Genomic DNA, 23,161 nt, shown 5'->3' on the forward strand with positions numbered 1-23,161 from the left:
TTACAATGGGTATGCAGTCTTGGCCTACAGAATACCAACAAAGTTCTCAACAGAGAAGCAACATAGGGGAGGTATTGATATACTAACATAGTAATAATGTCATAATGACAATACAGACGACCATAAACATGGAGAGAGAGAGATTGGAACTTATCAAATGAGAGTGAAACACACACTGGCGAGTCCTGGCCTTAGTCAGATTCATGAACAGTGGTTTAAGATAAGTTATTTATATTTCAAATGTGATTCGTTCAATCATTGGGCACTAGTTATACGACATGATTGATTGATTGAAAATTGTATTGAGATTGCAGAATGGGTACAATACAGTACGGCTCAATACACACAATTGTTAAGGGGATGCAGACCAGAGAAAGACTTTCGTCTTGTTTACATCAGGGTCCCCCATTTTCAATTCATCATAACATATATTACATACATGACATACAGATAGACAGTACTGTTACATCCAGACATTTATGACATACCAGATCTATAAATATACAGTACTGTTTAAGAGTACAACGCCCATCATATAGACCCTGGCGTTGGTAACTCTGATTAATAGACAGTTTCTAAGAAGATAGTACGGTATATACATTATATACATTTGAGAGTATATACATTTGAGGGGGAAGAAAATGTACATTGGAGGTGATTGGGTAGGTGGGGTGGGGGTTGAGTAGGTGGGGTGGGGTGGGGGGGGAACTGTACATTGGAGGGGGTTGGGTAGGTGGGGTGGGGAAACTGTACATTGGAGGGGGTTGGGTTTGGACATTTACAGGGGCCAGTTTTCGAATTGCAGCCTCCCGTAGGTGCTCTTTAAGAGCAGTTTTGAAGGTGGGTAGTGATTCACATTCCTTTACAGCTGTGGGTAGGGTGTTCCACATTGATGTGGCATAACTGCGAAACGTGTTTAGTCCCTTGTTTGAGCCGAATCTGGGTTTAACATGATTCGTGGAGCTCACTCTGGTGTTGTGGTTGTGGTATTCACTGACCTTTGGGAAGTATTTTGACATGTACATGGGTACCTTAGTGGTGTAGTGTATCTTGTAGACCAGGCCCATTGCAAGTTGCTGTACCGTCTTCTACTCTAAGCCATCCTAGGTTGTCAAAGTGGGCAGGGGTGAGGTGGGTTTTAGGAGTGAGGTTAAGAAGTAGTCTGACCAGTTTGTTTTGTGATGTTTGTAATCTTGTTTTTAGTGCCTTTGAGGTGCTTTGGTACCATGAGGTGCAGGCATAGTCATAGTACCCTTGAATTAGTGCTCCTGTTAGAGTCTTCAGGGTATTCTTGTTTACCAGAGAGGAGATTCGGTACAAGAATCTTGTTCGTTGGTTGACTTTTTTGATTACATGTCGCGCATGTTATGACTTTGAAAGTCTGCCATTTCCACTGCAAAGACTGCACGTAAGTAACTATGCGAAAAATATCCGGTGCTTGGAAAAATCAATAGCCAAGTCACATCAACCAGCAACACACAACAACAGACTAGCTAGCCTATGTTCAAATAAGTTACGAGTATGCAGTCTCGGCCTACAGAATACAAACAACGTTCTCAACAGAGAAGCAACAGGGGGGGGGGGGGGGGGGGGGGTATAAATTGATGTACTCACATAGTAATCATGTTTTCACTGTCACAAAGACAATACAGGCAACCCTAAACATGAAGAGAGACGTTACTGACATCATGACCCATCATGGAGGAAGCTTGTGGATGAGGCTGGAGGAGCGAGGGAAGGTGGCACTGCATGTAGCCCTGAGAGAGTCCATCACGATCAGCCCAGTGTAATACAGCCCGACAGACACACGCTTCCCTCGCTCTCCCGCTGTAATGGACTGGTGTGACATCAGCCATCCACAGCCCAGTAGGCCGAGCGCACTTGAGGAAGCTGCTGCTGCTGGAGTGCACACTGCGTGCGAAGCCCGACGGGGTGAATCACTGTGTCAAGTACGCCTGCATCTTCTCCAAACTGCAAGTGAAATCTAATGATCAGTTCGAAAACCCATAGTGTGCCATGAGGCAGCCATGACTCGAGAGATTAACTTGGTTCTACAGAGGACCCGTTAATGCTTAGACGTGTAAAAAGGCAGCCGTCAAACATTATTTCATGGTTTAATAATTATTTGATATTATTATTAGCAGTCTTTGGTGAAAAGGGAAATAGGTTCTGAATGCCACTGATAATTTGGTAGAACAAGGATATTCTGCTTGACTGCGTTTGTTTCAACAGTGTTGTATTTACAACAGAGGCAGAGCAAAGTTCTGTTGCTCACGGAATTCAACCTGGTTCTCATTGGAATGTCAACAAATTTACATAATTGCTCATCTGTTATGCCCCCTTTCAACGCCATACAGACCACAAGACAAGTAGAATACTGGTTGCAGAGATCTCCCTGTCGGCCCATTTCAAAATAGAAAAAAAGCTTTGGCATTGGAAAATGTAATACACGTCATCTTAGTTTATGATGGAATTAATATTCTCTTAGAAGCTTCATTGTCGCCTTCTAGAACAAAGCATTAGGGAATTCAAGCACCTACATAAGAGCACCCATCCGTTTAAGAGAGTCTGTTGGGAGACGGTGCAGCCAATCACACCTCCATTTGCTTTCACAGCACAAGGATTAGTTGCTAGGCAACATCCCTGTATGCGCGCCATTACCAAAGAATTGATAGGAGGTCGCGATTTCAGATCAGGGGGGGGGGGGGGGGGGACTCTAGGCAAGAGAGGTACCTTCGACATGCACCACTGCCATGATGAGGCGACACTTTGCTTTCCCAGGTGTAGTTAGAAAAGGAAAAGCTTAAGAAGGAAATGTCACAGCGCAGTGATAATCTGTGATTCAAAAATAATAATCTATTTTTTTATACTTAAAAAAGGTGCTATAAATAACATCTTGAGTTAATAATATATATTATATTTATTTTTTTAAATAAATAATACATCCAGAGCTTTTAGAAAAGTATTGCTTCCACCCACAATTTCTTTGATTGATTAATGAATTGATCATAAAAAATTTGGCAGGTCCAAAATTATTGTCGTTTACATGTTGCAGGTATGTATACCCTCCTGACATCCCATTTTCCCCACATGGAATGCACACGATTGGCTAAATGACATGCTGGTGTGACATCTAGTGGCTGAATGTTATGTTAGATTTTTTACCATAATAATGGCAGGCATATTTGCATATATTCTTGAAGAGTTGGATCTGTTGATAGACATTAAGCTATTTGATCCCATTGTCATAATATAGGCCTGTATGTCTATTTTACTCCTCTGCAAAAATTACCAACATAAAAAGAACCACAAAAAATACCCATATTGTACCCATTAGTATCACTGATTGGGCCTTTAAGTGAAAATAAACTGTATGTTGACGCCATACGTACCTTATGTATACTGCACCTGTGTATACTGTATACTTACTTACTCATAGTATACATTTAGATTCTAGTGTTTATTGTAACCATATTTATTGTAATGTATATAATATAACTGATAGGGCATACAGACCCTCATCTGTACCTTGATTACACTGCCTACTTGCTCATATGCGTATATTCAGTTAATTATATTGTTTACACTGCCCAGTTTTCATTTTCGACTGTACTATAATTGTATTGCCTGTAGTGTAGTGGTTACGTAATTTTAGTTTTTTCCTGTTCCACTTAATGTATTTCCCCATTGCCCATTTCAAAATCGGCTCGGTTAAAACAAATAAAGCATGGACATTGGCATGGTGTACCTTTCTGTGCGTATTCATCCACAATCTATAGCTCAACATGAAAATATTCGCAATTAATCGTAAAGGTAGCAAAATAACAACGTTTATGTTTTCGTTCACTGGGAAACTACACTGCCATTTTGGCGCTGCTGACTGATGTCACCACAGCGTAGACTCCTGGCTTTAGTCGCAGACCTAGGATCAGATTTCCCTTACATTCCATAAGCTTAACAATTCGTATAATGGGAAATAACTGACCCTGAATCTGTGTCTAGTATCTCTCTGGTGATAACCATTAATCAGATGAAGCCAACCACCATTTCTAAAAGCAACAACCACGTTATCATTATTTGTATTCGCTGCATATTAAATCACTGTAAATACTAATGTAAATTTCGTTGTACATAGTGTATAGTTTATAACGTTATTGTTTTTTACATAACGTTAGTAGCTAGCTAGCCATTCCCGAAACTCCTCTACATGCCCCGATTTAAAATGGTTCTCTCCTCTTTGTATACTTTTGTCCTCACAAACAAAGTATTCTGCCAGGGAACTTATGGACACGACAGTAGTAGTTATAAGGTTTTTGAGCTTGTAACGTTAACGTTAGTTACTGTAGCTATCGTGGTATCAGCGGGCCGTGACGTGTAGCTAGCTAGCTTGCTAGCCGGCATGATGCGTGCAGTGCTTTGCCCCAGAGTGTAACCACAGGTCTGAGAAGAGGACCTGCACATTTTACTCGTTCCCAAAACTCCTCTACATGCCCCGATTTAAAATGGTTCACGACAGTAGACATTGCTAATGTCTAGTACGTTTAGCATTAACGTTAGCTAGCTTGGTATCAGCTTGCCGTGACGTGGATTAGGCGACAGCACTCAACAACAGGCTGCCTACTGGTAAATGTAGTTATTCTTTTACGACAAATTAAAAACCTTATAACTACCTTTATTTCAACCAAAAATGCTTAAACAATAATGTTAGTGGTAGAAGGGAACTCATTTTGTGCAAAAATGGAAGCTTGTCAATTTCCATGCGGCAGAATTGTTACAATAGCCGATAATCCATTTTCCCAATGATGAATCCCTATACGGGTGGAACAACCAGTGACGTCAGACTACACCTCCCAATTATGTATTCTACTATTACCCTGCCCATACCTCCCCTCCCCCCCTGGCCATGCTGCTATGATGCCTGAATTTCCCCAATGGGATCAATAAAGGCATATCTTATCTTATGTAAGGATATAGAAAGCCATGCGTATGGCAGTCAAGATTCTCAAATGTTTAAGATTACACAAAGATAATTTAAACCAGTTTCTTGCCAAATGAATCTTGCGCAAAAAGAAATAAAAACAAAACAAAACAAAACATGAGCTACACCAAACACCCGCTTTTTCTTCACCGCTCAAAGCACTATTAAGAGTGTCTAGCTTCACCGGTGCCATCTTGTGCCTAATTGATGATATTATCAGTTATAATGCCAAGTGAGGTGAAAAATTCAATCAATGAGACTTTCCCCCCAAAGTCATGTTTCTTTGCAGGTTTTTCGCCACAAGAGTTGGTGTCTAATCATGTCTCCTCAAACTGGTCACATCTAAATCAATTGGACGACAAACTGGCCTAATTATTGTTTGGATTTAACTTGATTGGGTGAAAAGGTAACTACTGGTTTCATCTTTGACAGATCAAGGTAATCTAACTGAACAAACGGCACAGAAAAATATACTTTGCAATCATTTATTAAAAAAACAAAAGAAATGTAATTAGCAGTAGTGTAGAAAAATAAATACTACTCAACTTGAACGAACTTTGAACCTCAAGAAAAGAGGGTGAGGTTTTGATTACTAAGTCAATTGTTTCAACTTAGTCAAAATAAAAAATAATAAAGTCATATGACCCACCCAAAACAACACGGGCTAAACGTCAAAGACATCTTCGCTAGAGTCTGTGGCTCCGGTCCCAATAGCGGCCACTCTCCTCGTGGCTACTGCTGTCACTGCTACTGCTCGGGTCCAAATAGCGGCCAGTCGGGTCCCTAAAGCGGTCACTCTCCTCGTGGCTACTGCTGTCACTGCTACTGCTGTCACTGCTGCTGCTGTCATCATCATGGATCACCATCACCTCCTCAGGTTTGGCTGCTGGAGAACACAGAAAGACACACCCCGGTCAATACCCTCTTTACACTGCTGCACCGGGTTAAAATCCCCTAACAGACCTGAGATCAAATGAGTCACAATAGATTTCCCCAGGAACTTCTGATCTGCATTTTACCTGTTAAAAGGCTAACTTCGCTATTGTGGACGTTAGACCCTATTCGCAGTCTGTACCTGACACATAGAGACCATCATTTCACTGATCGGTCCAGTATTGAACTATCTACAATTTCCCACAGGCTCTCACTGGGCTACAATAGCAGACAATGGGCAATCGCAAATCCTTTGCAAAAACAAGGGTGTGCGCATGCCAATAGTCCTGTATAAACACTTTGTGTGAAGATGGATAGTCTATATCTAGTTCCCCAATGTATGCATTGAGAGATTCTCAAAGCGTGTGGGAATAAACTTTTTTTTTAGTACTGAACTAAAAATGCTCACTGTATATCATTCTCTTGTTGATTGACTGAGCTCTTGATACAATGACTAACACTCGATAACCGGTAAGTATTTTTATAATAATTTTTTATAAATAATAACAAATTAAATAAAAAGGGGAAAAAAACAGGCAGCTGCAGCAAATTCATGGGACCTACAGCTTTTCTTTCTGGGCCATCAAAAAGGACTCGTAAATATGTCTTTAAGTTGCATTTGCTGTATTTTGGGTGTAAAGGGTTGGTTTAAATTGGTAATGTTCGTGAACACTGGTGTAAAACTGACCCATTCTGATGTACAATACACTAAGAAAATTACAAAAAAAAATAAAAAACAGGGCGGCTGGGTGGTGCAGCGGACATTGTGCTCATCATCAACGCATGAGACACCGGTATCGAATCCGGCTGTCGGCGTTGCCTCCGGCTTGGGCCGGCCGTCATACTAACTCAATTGGCAGAGTTAGCGGGTGGGAAGTCGATGGGTGGTAATCTGGTCGGTTGGGGCGCTTGCACAGCAGAGACAGGAAAATGGCGGGGGCAGTGTGAGCCTCCTACACGTTACTCCTCGCCAAATGAGAGTCCGCGCTGGCAGGTGAAAAGATGCGACTGGCTGCCTACACATGTATCGGAGGGGACATGCGATGGGCTTCTATCCTCCCTACAACCTGCCAGTGGGGGGCACATGCGATCAACGATCAAGACAGGGGTTGGGAGAATTGGCACGACTAAATTGGGATGGGAGAACATTTGAAAAAAAGGAGAAAAAGTGGATACAAAAAAATATATATACAAAAAAACGTATTTTCCATCTACAAAACATAAAATGTATGTGTTAATATATTGGGGGTTTAAAATGTAGTGCAAATGTGTATGAATAAATATAGTAAACAATAAAGTAAACAACTTGTTTGTTTATAATCACATTACCTCCCAAATAAATAGTTTTCTATTGGTTTTCCATCATCTAAAAGCAGAATACATTTACTCATAAAGCAGAATATGTCATCATAGAGTTTGCTAAATCCTATTTTTGTACTCTCCACTTTGTTTACATCTCATGCATGTTAACTCTTTCTCTGCCACGCTGGGAACGGGATATGTCTATGTGCTGCCACGCATTAAACCAATGGGGTTGGTCACCTTGTTTGCAGGGCTATAATATTTTCTATATTATAGCTATGGATGCAATACTATGGCCCATAGTCAAATTTTTCCATCCATACATTCCCGTTTTATTCCGTGGTGAATATAAGTATGGTTTTAGAGTGGTTTAGGGTCATTCCTGGGAGGCTAGTAATAGCCCAATACGTGCATTATATTAAATCCATTGGCATTTCGTCCCTACACACTCTACACTTAAAAATTCAAATGTCTATGATCGGTATTATGTTCCATCATGAATGCATGAAAGGGGGGGGGGTCATTTCTGATTAATTGATTGTCAATAATCAGCATACGCTGATCAGGCCGATGGCTATGAAAACAAGGCACAATCAAGCCTTTGAAATCGACATTAAATTGCTCTTACCTGTGGCCGGTGTGATTCCAGAAAGAATATTCCAATTATTTGATTGCCATCTGGTAGATCGTATGTCCATTTGGGCTAGGGGTGCACGATATCGATACAGATAACTTTATGCTCCTCAAGGTCGATACCGATAACCGATATATATATATTTATTGTATTATAATATTTTTTTTTATGTATATTCCTGTAGTTTTGACCTAACCAGATTTATCATGACATGAGCGTTACTACTATGAACAAAACAAAGCCAAGAGAACAGTTTTGACTCTTCAAATAAAGTGACTATTTATTTTTCCAAATAAATATAATTTGAGTCAATCACAAAATTCACAATCCGTCAATGTCATTAACAATGTGTTTCCCTGAACAATGAGTGAACTAAAAACCAACAGGTATTGTGCTTTGTCAGTAGGGATGGGTACCGGTACCTGTGAATCGATACCGGAACCCAACGGTACCTTTTTTCTGTACTTTAGTCTCTAAAAAATCTACCTACCTCAGTTGTGAAAAAAAGAATCCAAACTTCAAATAACCACATTTTCGACCGTTTTCGGCTTGCCATTGCCCAGACTGCTTTGTTGTTGAATCAAGTCAAATCCTAAGTAAGCATATATTGTGCGTGTGAACATTGACATGAAAAGAAAAAAAGTTTAAAAAAAGTGTAAAAAAAAAAAAAAAAAAAAAAAATGTATCAGAGCTATCAATAATTTTATAGGGTTTATCGGGATGACGTCATAATAGCTGATATCGGCCCGATAATTATCGTGCATCCCTAATTTGGGCCACGACATAACCCACCACAGCATAATGAATCAGGGGTCCAAAAAACTATTCAATGCGATCGGGTGAAGCCCTTGGTCCAGGCGTGGAGGAATTTCATCGACGCACAGACCCATACACAGAGTCTCAAAGGGAGTGCAACATCGGCTGCATACCACCAGGCAGCGGTATTGGACTTTTGCAATCTCAGACTCATTCCCTATGGTAACAGAGCCTTCCTGGATGGATTATGAATGGAAATAGCAAATAAAAGAAATAACGATCAAATAACGAGTATACTCGTTGTTGGTATCCAACGATGCGGCCAATAACGAGTATACTCGTCGTTGGCAGTGAATGAGTTAACCTCTAGCCATATTTTCAGAAAATTCACCTAAAAGTACATACCTGAGTAAATGGAAGATTGCTCCACTTCTACAAGGTCCATTTGCATGTTAAAATATTGTGTCTGTTACTATGCTTAAGTAAATTGTAAATGAACCAAAGGAGAATAAAATTATCAAAAAGAAATCCATCTTTGATGGTGAATAACACCATGCTAACATTGACCAAAAGTGACTTTCAGCACCTTCTTTTTTTTATCCACTTTTTCTCCTCATTTTCTATTTTTCTCCCATCCCAATTTCGTATTTCCAATTCTTCCCTCCCCCGTCTTGAACATTGCTAGACTATGCCTCCCACTGGTCGGCTGTAGTGAGGATAGAAGCCTTGCATCACGTGTTCCCTCCGGTACACGAGGAAGCAGCCTGTCGCATCTTTTCACCGCAACAGCTCGAACTCTCAGTGGCGAGGAGTAACGCGTGGGAGGCTCACGCTGCCCCCGCTACTTCCTGTTTCCGCCGTACCAGCGTCACCCAACCGACCTGTAGGAGTCGCTGTCCACAACGTCCAATCCCCGCCCACCGGCTTTCCCACCCTCTAACACTGCCAATTGTGTTAGTATGACGGCCGGCCAAGCCGGTAGCAACGTCAAGAGCTGGGCTCGATACCAGCATATCCTGCGTTAGTGGCGAGCGCCTTGCCCACTGCGCCACTCAGCCGCCCCTTTCAGCACCTTCTTGAGATCAAGTGTACAAAAAAATCTAAGCAAATTAACAAAGGGCAGATGATTTACAGGTTTTTTTGTAGATACACAGTACTGAATTTTGCCATTAGGACACATGCCATTTGAAATAGGAATATAGAATATCAGGCCTATAAATGACCTTATTATGGCCACGTCATACATCTATGGATCGGCCCAAATTGCCTCTTTCCAATGGCAGAGTTAAATCTGGATTTAGAACCACCAAGTGCCCGTTACAGGGCAGCAAAGAACGTGAATGAAATCTACTGTAAGTAGTTACTTTTGTATAATGTCCATAGCTCCGCCATTATTTACCGGATTGCAACGTGTTTTTTCCCTAGACGTCCACAGAAAGGTAAAGAAACCATATACGTTGTATATTATGGCAATAACGGTGAGGTTTGTTCGACCCGTGAGATATAATCATTTTCACGTCAATATTTGAGAAAAATGGTTGGCCTATGTTTGTATGCGGCTGGTGTGAGCTGGGTAGTCCATCCAAAGCCATGGGTCTCCTCTTTCTTAGGACTACAACGATTCCATGGCGGCTTACCTGTCCTCGCGTCTAAATCATCCGTTTTCCAGTGCAATGCGCAGAGATTTTTATAAACTCATATTTTGCTAATAACACTTCCTAAGGGGGGGGGGGTTTACCAAATCATTGGTAAACAAACGTAGTGCTAAAAATAATACTTTTGACTGCTGTTTTGATAGGGTTAGGCCGTTAGGGTCTTTACTCTTGGCTACATTTGAAAAAGAAACGCTACATCACTTAACACTTTCAATGCCCAAAACGTGATAAGACGTTTTATCAGCCCAATGCCTGAATGCCCACGACGACAATTATCGTTTTATTTTTTTATTAGCGATCTGAATTCATATTTCATCAACAGAGTCTCCCGTTGGTATGCAGCCCCTGTAGGAGCTCAGATGTGGAAAAAACCGCCCCCTATCGTCTCCCAGATGGTAATGCACCCTTTTGGAATGGACTGAATGAAAATAGATGAGAAAAGAAAAATCCGGAATCCACATTTTACTTCTCAGGCATGTAACCCGAGCCGATCGGATTCATTGTGGAGCCTCAGAACAGCGTGGAATACATATGTACAGTATGTAGCGTTGGATCATTAAAAACTATCGATTTTTGGAATGGCGATCAGGAATTGGAATGATCTTTTTGGAGAACATCTGATCTGAGGTAAGGAATCTATTTTACAAGTCTTGGGATAATCAGAGTTGTATTCGCTGAGATCTCAGTGTTCACCCTGTGTGTGTGTGTGTGTGTGTGTGTGTGTGGGCGACTGGGCGATCGCTTTGAGGAAATCAGTGAATCGATTTTTCAGATCGCCTATATAGCGTGCATACGTACACATATACTATCGATAATCTAGCGTTTATTTGAAAACGATTCATAAATAGGCCGAAAAATGACAACGTTTGTGTATTCTAGAATATTCCAGTAAAGGGCGATTATCATGGAATATTTATATTTTCCTTGAAAACGAGGGCTTTTCGAGACTTCCGGTATGAGAGCAGACGGGTAACACACGTGCGGTAGAGCTCCTGGTCAAATGAGCGAAAAAACGGATAAATAGAGACCCGAAAAGTGATTAAAAATATAAGATGCACACGAGAAGTAAGGAAGAGATAACGATTGTGAAGGAAAGAGAAATGGAGAGCACACGAGAAGAGGAGAATTTGAAGAAACAGCCCCCGAAGCGAAGCCGAGAAGGGACAGGCGAAAGAAGGGGGAGGTCCCGCTGAGGCAGACACGGGACTGCCAGGATGGGCCGTGGTCATGCAGGCCGGGATATTGGAGACCAATAGCGGCGATAAAACTGAACACGGACACGATAAGGAACGATATTGGGAAGTTACGGGAAGAATTGAGGAAGGAACAGGAGGACTTCAGAGGTGAAATGAATACAGAACTCAAAAGGGTGGATGAGAAGATGGCGGAACAGGACAGAAACGTGACCGAGTTACAGACTAGAACGGCGCAAGCGGAGGAATGGAACACAGAGATACACAAGGTATTAACATGTGCGATTCAAAAACAAGAACAGATGGAGACAAAGATATCGGACATGGAGGGGAGGTCACGGAGAAATAACATCAGAATATGGGGATTGAAAGAAGGAGTCGAAGGGGAATCGGTGACCCAATATGTGGAAAAGCTTATCAAAGAACAACTGGAGGAGACGGGACTGGAAAAAATGGAGATTCAGAGGGCCCACAGGGCGTTGGCTCCGAGACCGAAACCGGACAGACCTCCGAGAGCGGTGATTATTAACTTTCTGAGATTTGAGATTAAGGAATTGATACTCAGAACCGCGTGGACCAAGAAGATAGAAATCGAGGGGAAAAGACTGTCGTTTGATCACGATTACTCGACAGCGGTAGCAATAACACGCAGGTCATACGCGGGACTGAAGAGAATTCTGAAAGAAAACGGAATGAGATTCCAATCACCCATGACCTCGCTAAGGATTCACTGGAAGGAAGGGACGGTGACGTACGCGACGGCGCGGGAGGCGGCGGAGGAGATGAGACGACGGGGGATGCAGATGGCGGAGGACGGAGAAGGAAGGAGACAGGAGGACCAGACGCAGAGCCTGCAGCAGAGATTGGAGGGGGCACGCAGATGGACCAGAGTAGGAGACCGAAACCCGGGAGAGGAGGGAGGAGAGAGGAGAAGGCCGAGGTGAGACGTGACAGACCGAAGGCGGAGACGGACGAGGAGGCCAGAGACGGAGAAGGAGGGGAGAGGAGGCGGGAGGAGACGAACGGATGAGTACACGCACAAGAGATTGAAAAAACTATCCAAATAGAGACAAAATATAGAAAATGAAATAACATACATAAACACACATTCCCAGGTAGAGGCAGGATATAGGAACGAACATAACATATACACATAATACGCATAATACACATGCTGATGGAGGAAATAAATGGAAATATAATTAGATATGATAGACGGAACACAGAACATACTGAAACAAATACATAGACACACGCTGCGAGTAACACAGTTGGAAGGGATTAAGGGGATAAATGGACATCACATAGAAAATAGAGGGGAGGAAAAGAAAGTAAAAAGGGGTACACAGAAGACACCACACACGGGTTTGGGAGGAAGGAGGGACATTGGAACATATGAGACACATTGAGAGGGACCTAGGAAATGGGGGTCTTTGATCAGAATGAAGGACAGAGCGCTTTTGACCAGGAGCTCGACAGCAATAAAAACAGTAAGAAAGCTGGACAAATATGACGAGCGGTTGGGGGTAAAGGTTTCAAACCCCCAGGCCGTCAGGAGGAGGCCTCTCACTAGGAGAGCAATTACTCCTCACCCACCAGCAGGGGACAGGGGGGGGGACACAGGGACCCCCCGAATGCCTTGGGAGCACTTTATGTAAAGTTTATGTTTTTTATTTATGTTAATCATTATATGTATTCGGTGAAGAGAGCGGAGGCTCCAACCGGAGGGGGGAATGAATGTGACATGGGGGGGACTGACAGACGAAAGAAGAAGAAAGATGACAATGGTTAAAGGTATAAAAATGATGTCGTTAAACGTTAATGGAATGAATAATACGATAAAGAGGGGCAAAGTGATGTTGAAATGTAAAAAAAGTGAGATGGAAGTGATTTTTCTGCAGGAGACACATTTGGTAGCACAGGATCATGAGAAACTGAAGAGATTTGGATATGAAAATGCATACTATAGTTCCTTTAAACGGAACCTGAGGAGAGGAGTAATCACGTTAATCAAAAACAGTCAAATTTGAATTGATCAAGGAAGTAAGAGACAAGGAGGGAAGGTTTGTTCTGGTGAAGGGGAAAATGGAGGGCCAAATGGTTACGTTAGTGAATGTTTATGCACACCCAGAGAGTGAGAGGGATTTATATGAGACCATTTTTGATATGATAGTGATGGAACTAGAAGGGATATTGATATGCGCGGGAGATTTTAATGTAGTACTGAATCACGACCTAGACACCACGAGTACTAGAAAAGGACGGGCACCAATCAGTAGATATATGAATATTCAGATGATGGAAATGGGAATTACAGATGTTTGGAGGGGGATGCACGCCATGGACAGGGAATACACACATTACTCACACCCACACGTGACATATGCGAGAATAGACTATTTTTTGATGACGACGGGGGACAGTTACAGGGTACGGGAGAGCAGAATAGGAGTAGCGGACATATCGGATCACAGTGCCATATATCTGACAGTAGATCTAGAAGGGAGACGGAGGAACACGATCTGGAGACTAAATGTAGGAATACTAAATAACAAGGGGGTGGTGAGTCAGATCAAGGAGGAGATAGCCAGGTATAAGGAGGAAAATGACAACGGGACGGTAGACCCGAACATTCTATGGGACACACTGAAGGTGGTGATAAGGGGGAAATTGATGGAGAAGACAGCAATGCTGAAGAAAGCCAGAACGGAGACATATCACAATCTGATAGGGAAGCTGAAGGATCTAGAGGGGAGACACCAGATGTCAAAAGAACAGGGAACGCTCGGAGAAATCAAAGAAGTAAAGGCCAGGATAAATAGGGAATTATTGACGGAAATAGAAAAGAAAGCGAGGTTCATGAAACAAACGTACTATGAAGGGGGACCAAAAGCGACCAGACTGTTGGCTAGGAGAATTAGGATGCAACAGAAGTTGAACACGATACACACAATAAGGGATACAAAGACTAATGAAATATTGAGAGACCCAGCTGAAATAGAGAGGACATTTAGAGAATACTATGAGAAACTATACACAGCCAAAAGCAGCGGGAGAAGAGGAAATAGAAGCATATCTGGAGAAGCTAGAGTTACCATCGATAGGGAAAGAACACAATGAAGAATTAAATAAAATAATTACGGAACGAGAACTGGAAGAGGCAATTAGTAGAGCTAAAAACAACAAGTCTCCGGGGAGCCAGACATTATAGATGAAGATCAAACTGGATTTATTAAAGGGAGACAGACACAGGACAACGTGAGAAAGACATTACACATAGTAGAGGAGATACAAAAACAAGGTGGTAGCGCGGTACTGATTAGCCTAGATGCAGAAAAAGCATTAGACAGTGTGAGCTGGACATTTTTATATAAAACATTGATGAGGTTCGGACTGAACGGGAGGGCGATGAAGATGATCAAGGCGCTATATCAAGAACCGACAGCGAGGGTTAAGGTGAATGGCAGCTTGACAGATAGAATCAGATTAGAGAGGGCTACCAGACAGGGATGTTGTCTTTCACCGACGCTCTTCGCCGTTTTCATAGAACCACTGGCACAACTGATCAGACAGACCGAGGACATTAAGGGAGTAAGGATAAAGGGAACGGAATATAAACTAGGCCTATTTGCGGACGACGTGATAGTATACATGAAACATGAGGCAACCAGACAAGAGCTTCCCGGCACTGATGGGTCTACTGAAGGAATATGGCCACTACTCAGGTTACAAACTAAACGTGACAAAGACACAGACCTTAGCATGGAACTATACCCCAACGATGGAAATTAGGGAACAGTACGGGATAAGATGGGACATGGACAAGATTAAATACTTAGGGGTGAACATCACGAGAGGGGTGGAGAAACTATTTGAGGCGAACTATACACAGATAAATCAGAACATCAAGAGAGACTTAGAGAGATGGACAGTAATGCCCTTGGACTTCAATTCAAGAATAGAGGTCATTAAAATGAACATACTATCAAGGTTACTGTACCTATTCCAGTCACTACCGATACAAATACCACAGAATCAATTCAGGGAGTGGGACAGACTGATATCGAGGTTCATATGGGCGGGGAGAAGACCACGGGTCAGATATAAAACACTACAACTACCAAAGGAAGAGGGAGGGATGGCAGTACCCAGCCTACAAGATTATTACTATGCAGCACAACTGAGAGCAGTGACGTGCTGGTGTAACGACAGATATGAGGCAAGATGGAAAGACATTGAAAAAGAAGGGGAGGGATACAAGGTACAAGCTCTGGTGGGAGATAGGGAACTATTTAAAGAAAAAGAGGGACTATTAGATCCAATCACCAAATGCACCTTGACCATATGGAACAGAATAGTAAAAACACAAATTGGAGAAGCAGTCAGGGGTTCTGAGATGGGTAGCACATGACAAGAGATTCAAACCAGGGAGGTTAGACCATGGATTCAGAAGGTGGGAGAGGGGGGGGGCAACAGCGATATGCAAAATGATAGAGAAGGGGGAAATGCAGACACTACAAAAATTAAAGGAGAAATTTGGACTAGAAAACAGGGACCACTTCAGATATCTACAGGTTAGAGACTACTACAACAAAGAAATAAGGGGGGACAAGGAAGAAGAACAGAATGGAATAATTAGGATGATAGTAAGGGCATACGAAGGAGGGAAAGGAAGGGTAATATCAGCACTGTACCGGGCTATAATGACCAGCAAGGGACACACGACCGATTATATAAGGGAGAAATGGGAGAGAGAACTAGAGATAGGAATAACAGGGAAGGAATGGGGGAACATATGCGAGGTGCAACATTCAACAACAGGATCGAGGATATGGAAAGAGTTTGGATGGAAAAACATAATCAGATTCTTTATAACCCCAGAGCTGAAGGGAAAATATACACCAACACAAAGAGCATGGTGGAGGATGTGTGGGAAGGAGGGGGCAAATCACACACACATATTCTGGGGATGTCAGAAGCTGAAGGGGTATTGGGAGGAGATAGGGGAGGCAATGATCAGAATATTAGGATACGGATTACCACAAACAGGACTGGTGCTTTACTTAGGAGACCTGACACACGAGGGAATACAAGGGGGGGACAAATATTTAATAAAGATAATGTTGATAGCGGCCAGAAAAGCAATAACGAGACTGTGGTACAAGGAAGACCCACCGACAATAGCACAATGGGTAGGAATAGTGGAAGAGATACAGGATATGGAGAGGATAACACACATGCTGAGGTTACAGGAAGAGAAATTTGGAGAAAGATGGGGGAAGTGGGAGGATTACAAGGGGAACGAGAACGACATCACAGAGGAAGAACCAAATACACCACAAGAGGGCGAAGGGTAAAGGAGGAAAGAGGTTCAAAGAGGGTCTCTGAACCCATGTCACACACTTAATGTTTTCTAATTTCATTTTGGTTTAAGGTATGACAACTGTTTTATGTTTTTTATTTGCTTAAGTCAGTATTTTTTATTTTTCGTCCTTTGGATACTACATTTTTTATTTATTATTTATGTCTGATTAATAGTGTTGTTGATGTTATTGTATAGGTCGTGTTGTTTGTCTATAAATGCTTAATAAAAAAATTTAAGTTTAAAAAAAGAAAGAAAACGAGGGCTTTTCAAAATGCTATAAAACGAAAATGAACCGATAAAAAAACAATCCGCTTCGGACAATGTTGACTGGAAAACGAGTCATTGATAAGCGACGGGCAGATTAGACACATAGCCATAATTTAAAACATAGATTAGGCGTTATTAACGCTAACATTGAAGTGGATGGTGGGCATTCAAGCGGTAAATCAAGATTAAGCTTGGGCTCTGAAAGTGTTAATACGGACTGTATTGATCTATCAGCGACGTGAAATAAATCTCAACCCGGTACCAATCGGGCTTAACACATTGGCCGCCAAACCTGAGAAAAGTCGGGTTTCGTCGCCAACCGTTGAGCGCCAGATCCTTTGATATTTTCCCTTTGATCCCCATTCTAAACACTCGCTCAGAGCTGCCTGGGTCTCCCTGGCACAGCTGCCTACGTTGGAATTGCAATGACGATCGAATCCCGCTAGGTGGCAGTATCGCCTACCTTTTGAACTGTGGATATCAGTTGTCTTCCAGTACTGTGTTACCTCCGGCTGCTTCCGCCTCGGAGTGGATCAGGACATAGTAATCGGGAGATTTGGTGCCTCAGACCTATTCTTTCCCGTATGGTAGCCATGCCCAATATACACGAGTAATTGCGATCGCCATGGGACGACTGGGATTTATTCATTTTGGAGTACCTTCTGACTGAGGTAAGGTCTATCTTAGGTAACCTGCTGGTATTTTTTTTTACCTAAAACATGCTTCTGTACCGATCACAGTGTCGTATTTTACCGGACCTAAAACATGCTTTTGGTAATGATCACCGTTTTGAGTTAAAACGACCCCCCCCCCCCGATGATTTTGTGAAGACACATACAGTATGTATATGGTATATACCTTTGTATTTAGAGTTTCAGGCGAGCAACCCGAACGATTTGGGCATAATGCATATAACGCGTCATATCTCGCGATCTATGAAAAAATACTGGATTATTTTGGAAAGGGGTGATGTTTAGCGCACAAACTACAGTATGTAGAAATGAACTGGTTAGTCAGTGATGGACTATGAACAATGCCTGTCAAATGAGCCAAACTATTGTCTCCATAGCTATAATACAGAACACACGATGTGTCCGCAAACATCGCTAAAATTGTCAATTACGCTGGCGCCAGTGAGTAGAGATGGGAAAACAGTGTGGCGGTCAATGAGTTAAGAGGTTAAGTTTCACTTTGGCCAAGTTTTAACAGGTCTGGCCTCCTTTGACAGGCAGTTCGCTTGTTAGATTTTGAGGGAGATCGTATACTAATCAATTTGAGTTTTGTATACAAAAACGTCACCCCCGTGCTCGCGGGGAGCTTGTGCGACCTCACGCACGTGCTGGAAGAACTCAAAGATAAAAGTTTCTAGGACCCCGTTTTCTCCCACTGTGCTCTATAGCGCAGGCTACATCAACTAGCGGTCAAAAGGTGTAGGTGACGTACCTCTTACCTTTCCTTTCGCAAATGAGGGTCTCACGCCTTTCTTTCATTTCAACACTCAGGTTTTCTACCATGCGGTCAATGCAGTTGTCCAGCACTAGGGACCGTGACTGTGACAGGATGCCCCGTCGGCAGATGGGACACTCGTCTTTCCTCCGACGCCACTCCCTGATGCAGTGCAAACAGAAGCTGTGGGCGCAGTTCAGGGTGACGGCCTGCAGGGGAAACACATTACACATACTGTATGTACCGGTATGTACACAGCACAAAGATGAGAGAACACAAGTTACCGGTAAATTGGAAATCTTACTTGGAGATCCCCTCCACACGTGTTTTTAACACTTTAAATATGTTGTATTTTGAATAACAAGGTTCAATAAACGACTGAAAATGGTTTAGCAGCATCAGAGAAAGCAAGGATCTATGAAACTATTGAAAACATTCAGATTATTTAAATACATTGTCCTGATGGGCCAAAACTTAATAAACATTTAAAAAAAACAGTGTTGTTATCAACATGTTTTTTAAAAAAAATTACATTTTAGTTTAGCAATAAGTGTATTCTAACACGTCTTCTTCAGTTTACTGTTCAATCTCACATCTGAGGTAAAAGAACATTCCAATGAAGCAACTATACTGTATTTGTGCTGTTATAGTAAAATCAGTAGAAAGTCCAAAAAACTCCAAATGGGCTTTTTAGTACCTGAATGAAGAGCTCAGAACAAATGATGCACTGAAGTTCATTCTCCAGCACCTCAGTCATTTGTGTGACTACTTCCTCTTTCTGGGCTCTCGCCTTCTTCTCCTCCTCCTGTAATAAAAACAAAAGACAACACTTCTAAGCCATGTCATTCTACTGAATCTAAAACAAGATTTTGAGCAAGAACTGACCATATTTTATGGGAACAGGGTGGAAACGAATCCCAAACCGAGCATTGACATGAGAGAGCGGGCATACCTTTGTCACTTCCAACTCCTTGTCTTTGGCCAGGAGGACCTCCTCGAAGCCTTTCCGAGAAAGTGCGAGCTCTTCCATGACTTTCTTTTGCTACGAGATTGAAAAACAGAGTCGACGATTGAAAATTGACATTTCATTGCATTCCGTTAGCTTTCAGTGCTCGTGGTCCTGGAGCTCGGGGACACCAGAAGACTCAGGGTTCCCACAGACATTGCAAAATGAAATTCGAGGACTTTAAAGTACTTTTCCAAGCACTATTTTCTCATTTTAAAAGGATACAATTCACTTTAAATTATTATATATTTTTTTTTTTTATTTGATCAAATATTTATGGCTTAAAACCAATTTCCGACAATTAGTTATACTTTAGATTTTAAAAATGTATTTCTTGATTCAGAACTATTTTATCATGGATGAACAAAACTTTCAATGCGAATGGAATTACAAGGACTTTTTAAGCACCTTGTTAAAAAATTGGCTGTTTAAGGAATTCCAGACCTTGAATGTGCTCGTGGTGTCCTGGAGCTCGGGGGACACCAGGAGACTGCAAAGAGAGCTCAGTTCACAGAGGACTGGTTTTTGAGGAATTGCTTGTCATGTGGTTTGACTGGTGCACACACACACTAGGCGGTGAATCAAGGACTGGGGATCGCCCACTAAAAATCAATGCCTCAGGTCTGTGTGGATCGCTGACGCACAATTGCGAATTGCTCACAATGCTGTCAACATGAGTTATACGGCCAATAATCACTAGGCTGACAGCTATATTAGAGGAAAGAAAATTGAAACATTTCTACCAGCTTGCTTAATTGATACATTTACATTTAGTCATTTAGCTGACGCTTTTATCCAAAGCGACTTACAAGTTCTGTACGACAAGTCATCAGGAAGGGCACAACTCTATCAGTTGAGTAACAATGTTCATCAAAGTGTTGAGTGCTACAGTGTAGGTTAGTTTATTAGGACAAGTGCATGACAGTAAGGTTAGTTAGGGTTAGATATTTTCTTCTTTTTAATTCAGATAATGGTTGAAGAAGTGCGTCTTTAGTAGACTGCGAAAGATTGGACGGGTTTCGGCTGTCCTAACTGGGGTGGGTAGTTCATTCCACCATTGTGGGGCAAGGACTGAGAATAGGCGACTTCTCTTTGATGACCCTCCCGGAGCTTGGATAGGAGTAGGTCTGAGGCGGCCAGAAGATGCAGAGTGTAGGGGTCTTGAGGGTGTGTAGTTAGAGACCATTGACCGGAGGTAGGCGGGAGCGGTTCCCTTTGCCGCACGGTATGCTAGGTCGAGGGCCTTGAAGCGGAAACGTGCAGCAATGGGGAGCCAGTGCAGGTCCCTAAGAAGTGGGGTGACATGGGCCGACTTCGGTAGGTTTGAGATCAGGCGGGCCGCTGCGTACCGATACCTGACTAGCATAAAATTAATGCATGCAGAATTAGTAAGTAAAACCCTATGTTTGTGCATCTGCATCGACAAGGCACAAAAGAGGAATCTATCCAGAGTGAGTTATGTTATGTGCAGAGTGAGTTATGTTATGTCCAGAGTGAGTTATGTTATGTCCAGAGTGAGTTATGTTATGTCCAGAGTGAGTTATGTTATGTCCAGAGTGAGTTATGTTGTTATGTTATGTTGATGTGAAAACTAGTCAGAACACTTTAGTCAATGATTGACTGTAGCATGTTCCGAGCTTAACACTTTCAGTGCCAAAAACTAGTTAAGTTGTTTCTAGGCCCATGTCGTTCAGTGCCATAAACGACTTTTTGTGTTTCTGGGTCGTTTTTCCTTTTTTTTCTCTTGATATTTTTATTCATTATCCACCCAGGGAGCCTGTTGTTACCATAGGGAATGAGTCTGAGGTAGCCAAAGTGCAATACCGTCCGCATCCAGCTAGACGGCGGTATTGAGCACCCTTTGAAACCTTGTATCTTGGCCTGTGCGTCGATCTAATGGGTCTGGGTAGTTTTCTTTTTTTTTGCTCAAGCTCAGTGGTTATAACGGTTGGATTGAGAAGAATCAAATGCTCCCAACGCATGATGTGTGGTGGATTATGTTGGCGACAACTACTTGGAATTGCGATCAGATAATTGGAATATTCTTTTTGGGGTACATCCTAGTCAAGGTAAGGGCTATATGATATAAATCTTGCGTTGATCCATACATGTCTTCAGCTCGATCCGAACATGTGTCTGTAAAGTTAGTCCACAACGTATGACAAAAAACGACCACTTTCATGCATTCATGATGAAACATAATACCTATGATATAGATTTGAGAATAATAGCGGGTAATGCTATTCCTCAGCATTTCAGGAATTACCCCAGACCGATCTAAAAACACTTATATTCACCACGGTATAACGCACGAATGTATGCATGGAAAAATTATCTATTTTTTGCATCTTGACTGGAAGAAAGTCACTGGCAAATGACCATAGTATTGTATCGATAGCTATAATATAGAATATAGTTATTGCTCTACAAACAAGGTGACTAGCTGTGACGGCCGGGGATCCACTCCACTGGTCGAATTACTTACTCGTGAGTAGTACGCTCGTTGATAAAGAAAAGCAATGTCCACAGTGTAAAGTAAAGATATCCCAAATGGTTTATTTGCAAAGTGGCGTTGCTGCCTGGGTCAATGAAAGCGTAGGTAGTCACCATCTGGTTGCTTTTCTTGGCCCTGATGTGGACCGGAACGATAGCCAAAAGGCCTTCGACATCGCCGGCCCCAGTAGCTCGGCAGGTCCTGGCTTCTGCATTGATGCCTCCACTGACCTTAGCGCTGGCCTCCGATGCTCGACATCCGATGTCCGATGTCTCCTTGTACCTTCCTTCCTCGTAGGCCGCTTGGTTATTCATATGTAGAACCGTAGGGTGGGTAAACGGGCAGACTCGGCAGCGACTCTTCTCGGGGCAGTCCTTGCTCAGGTGACCCCGTTTCAGACAGCTGAAACATAGGCCTTTACTCTTGAGAAATTCTATCTTCTCCTTGTGAAGCGCCTTCTTCAGCTTGGTGCATTGCTCCATGGCATGCTGTTCTCCTTGGCAGAAGAGGCAAGGGTTGGAGAAGGCGCGGAGGGTATCCCCCTCGTGGCGCGCGTTAGCCTCTGCCGGGTGCTGAACTGCTGTAGCAGCGGTGGTGAAGCTTCCCCACGCCATTGCCATTTCTGGAGGTCCTCTCGTCTTTGTGAGCCTTAGTTTGGTTCCCGTTTCCCTCTGTGAGGTTGCCAAAGAGCGGGTGTAGGACTTCCTGGGCTTCTAGGTTGACAAATTCGACCAGGTCGCGGAACTTGGCGCTGCGCTGCTCTGTCCTCTGCAGCGCCTGGACCTTGCTTCTCCACCGATCTCTCTGCTTGTACGGAAGCTTGACGGTGATGGCCCGCATAGTTGATGGGCCGTCAAGCTCCTGTACGTGCTCCACCTCAGTCATAGCGTTGAGGCATCCCGTGAGGTGAGCGAAGCGCCCCTCCGTCCTCGGTCGGGATCATGGGCCAGTCCAGCGCCTTGTCTATATACGCCCTTGATATGATGTATCCATTTCCAAAGTGCTCTTGCAAGAGCCGCCTTGCCTCGGGATAGCCTTGTTCTGAGTCCATGGGAAGACAACTTCTTATCAGCTCTCTTGGCTCCCCAGCCGTGTACTGCTCCAAGAAGTACAGCCGGTCCCTGCTGCTATC

At 42.8% G+C, this 23,161-nt stretch overlaps 2 protein-coding genes across 3 annotated transcripts in view; both read right to left on the reverse strand.

Annotated features, from left to right (window-relative positions):
* The window catches only part of LOC311228354 (phospholipase B1, membrane-associated-like), a gene marked incomplete at both ends in the record, with an annotated part of 540,482 nt that overhangs the window by 368,124 nt on the left and 149,197 nt on the right, over positions 1-23,161 (reverse strand). The window lies entirely within an intron of this gene.
* Positions 5,456-23,161, reverse strand: part of rnf8 (ring finger protein 8, E3 ubiquitin protein ligase) — a 50,874-nt gene continuing 33,168 nt past the window's right edge. The window contains exons 6-9 of one of the 2 annotated variants that reach the window (XM_084314629.1): positions 19,482-19,571; positions 19,227-19,334; positions 18,534-18,738; positions 5,456-5,864 (exon numbers count right to left, since the gene is read on the reverse strand). In XM_084314629.1, the coding sequence (XP_084170755.1) occupies positions 5,665-5,864; positions 18,534-18,738; positions 19,227-19,334; positions 19,482-19,571 (603 nt within the window). In that variant the 3' untranslated portion in view covers positions 5,456-5,664. Of the gene's footprint in view, positions 5,865-18,526; positions 18,739-19,226; positions 19,335-19,481; positions 19,572-23,161 lie in introns of both variants that reach the window. The other variant, XM_084314630.1, reaches the window with a different exon arrangement.

This window comes from Notolepis coatsorum, assembly GCF_963971535.1.
Source record: "Notolepis coatsorum genome assembly, chromosome: 5".
NCBI classification, from domain to species: Eukaryota; Metazoa; Chordata; class Actinopteri; order Aulopiformes; family Paralepididae; genus Notolepis; species Notolepis coatsorum.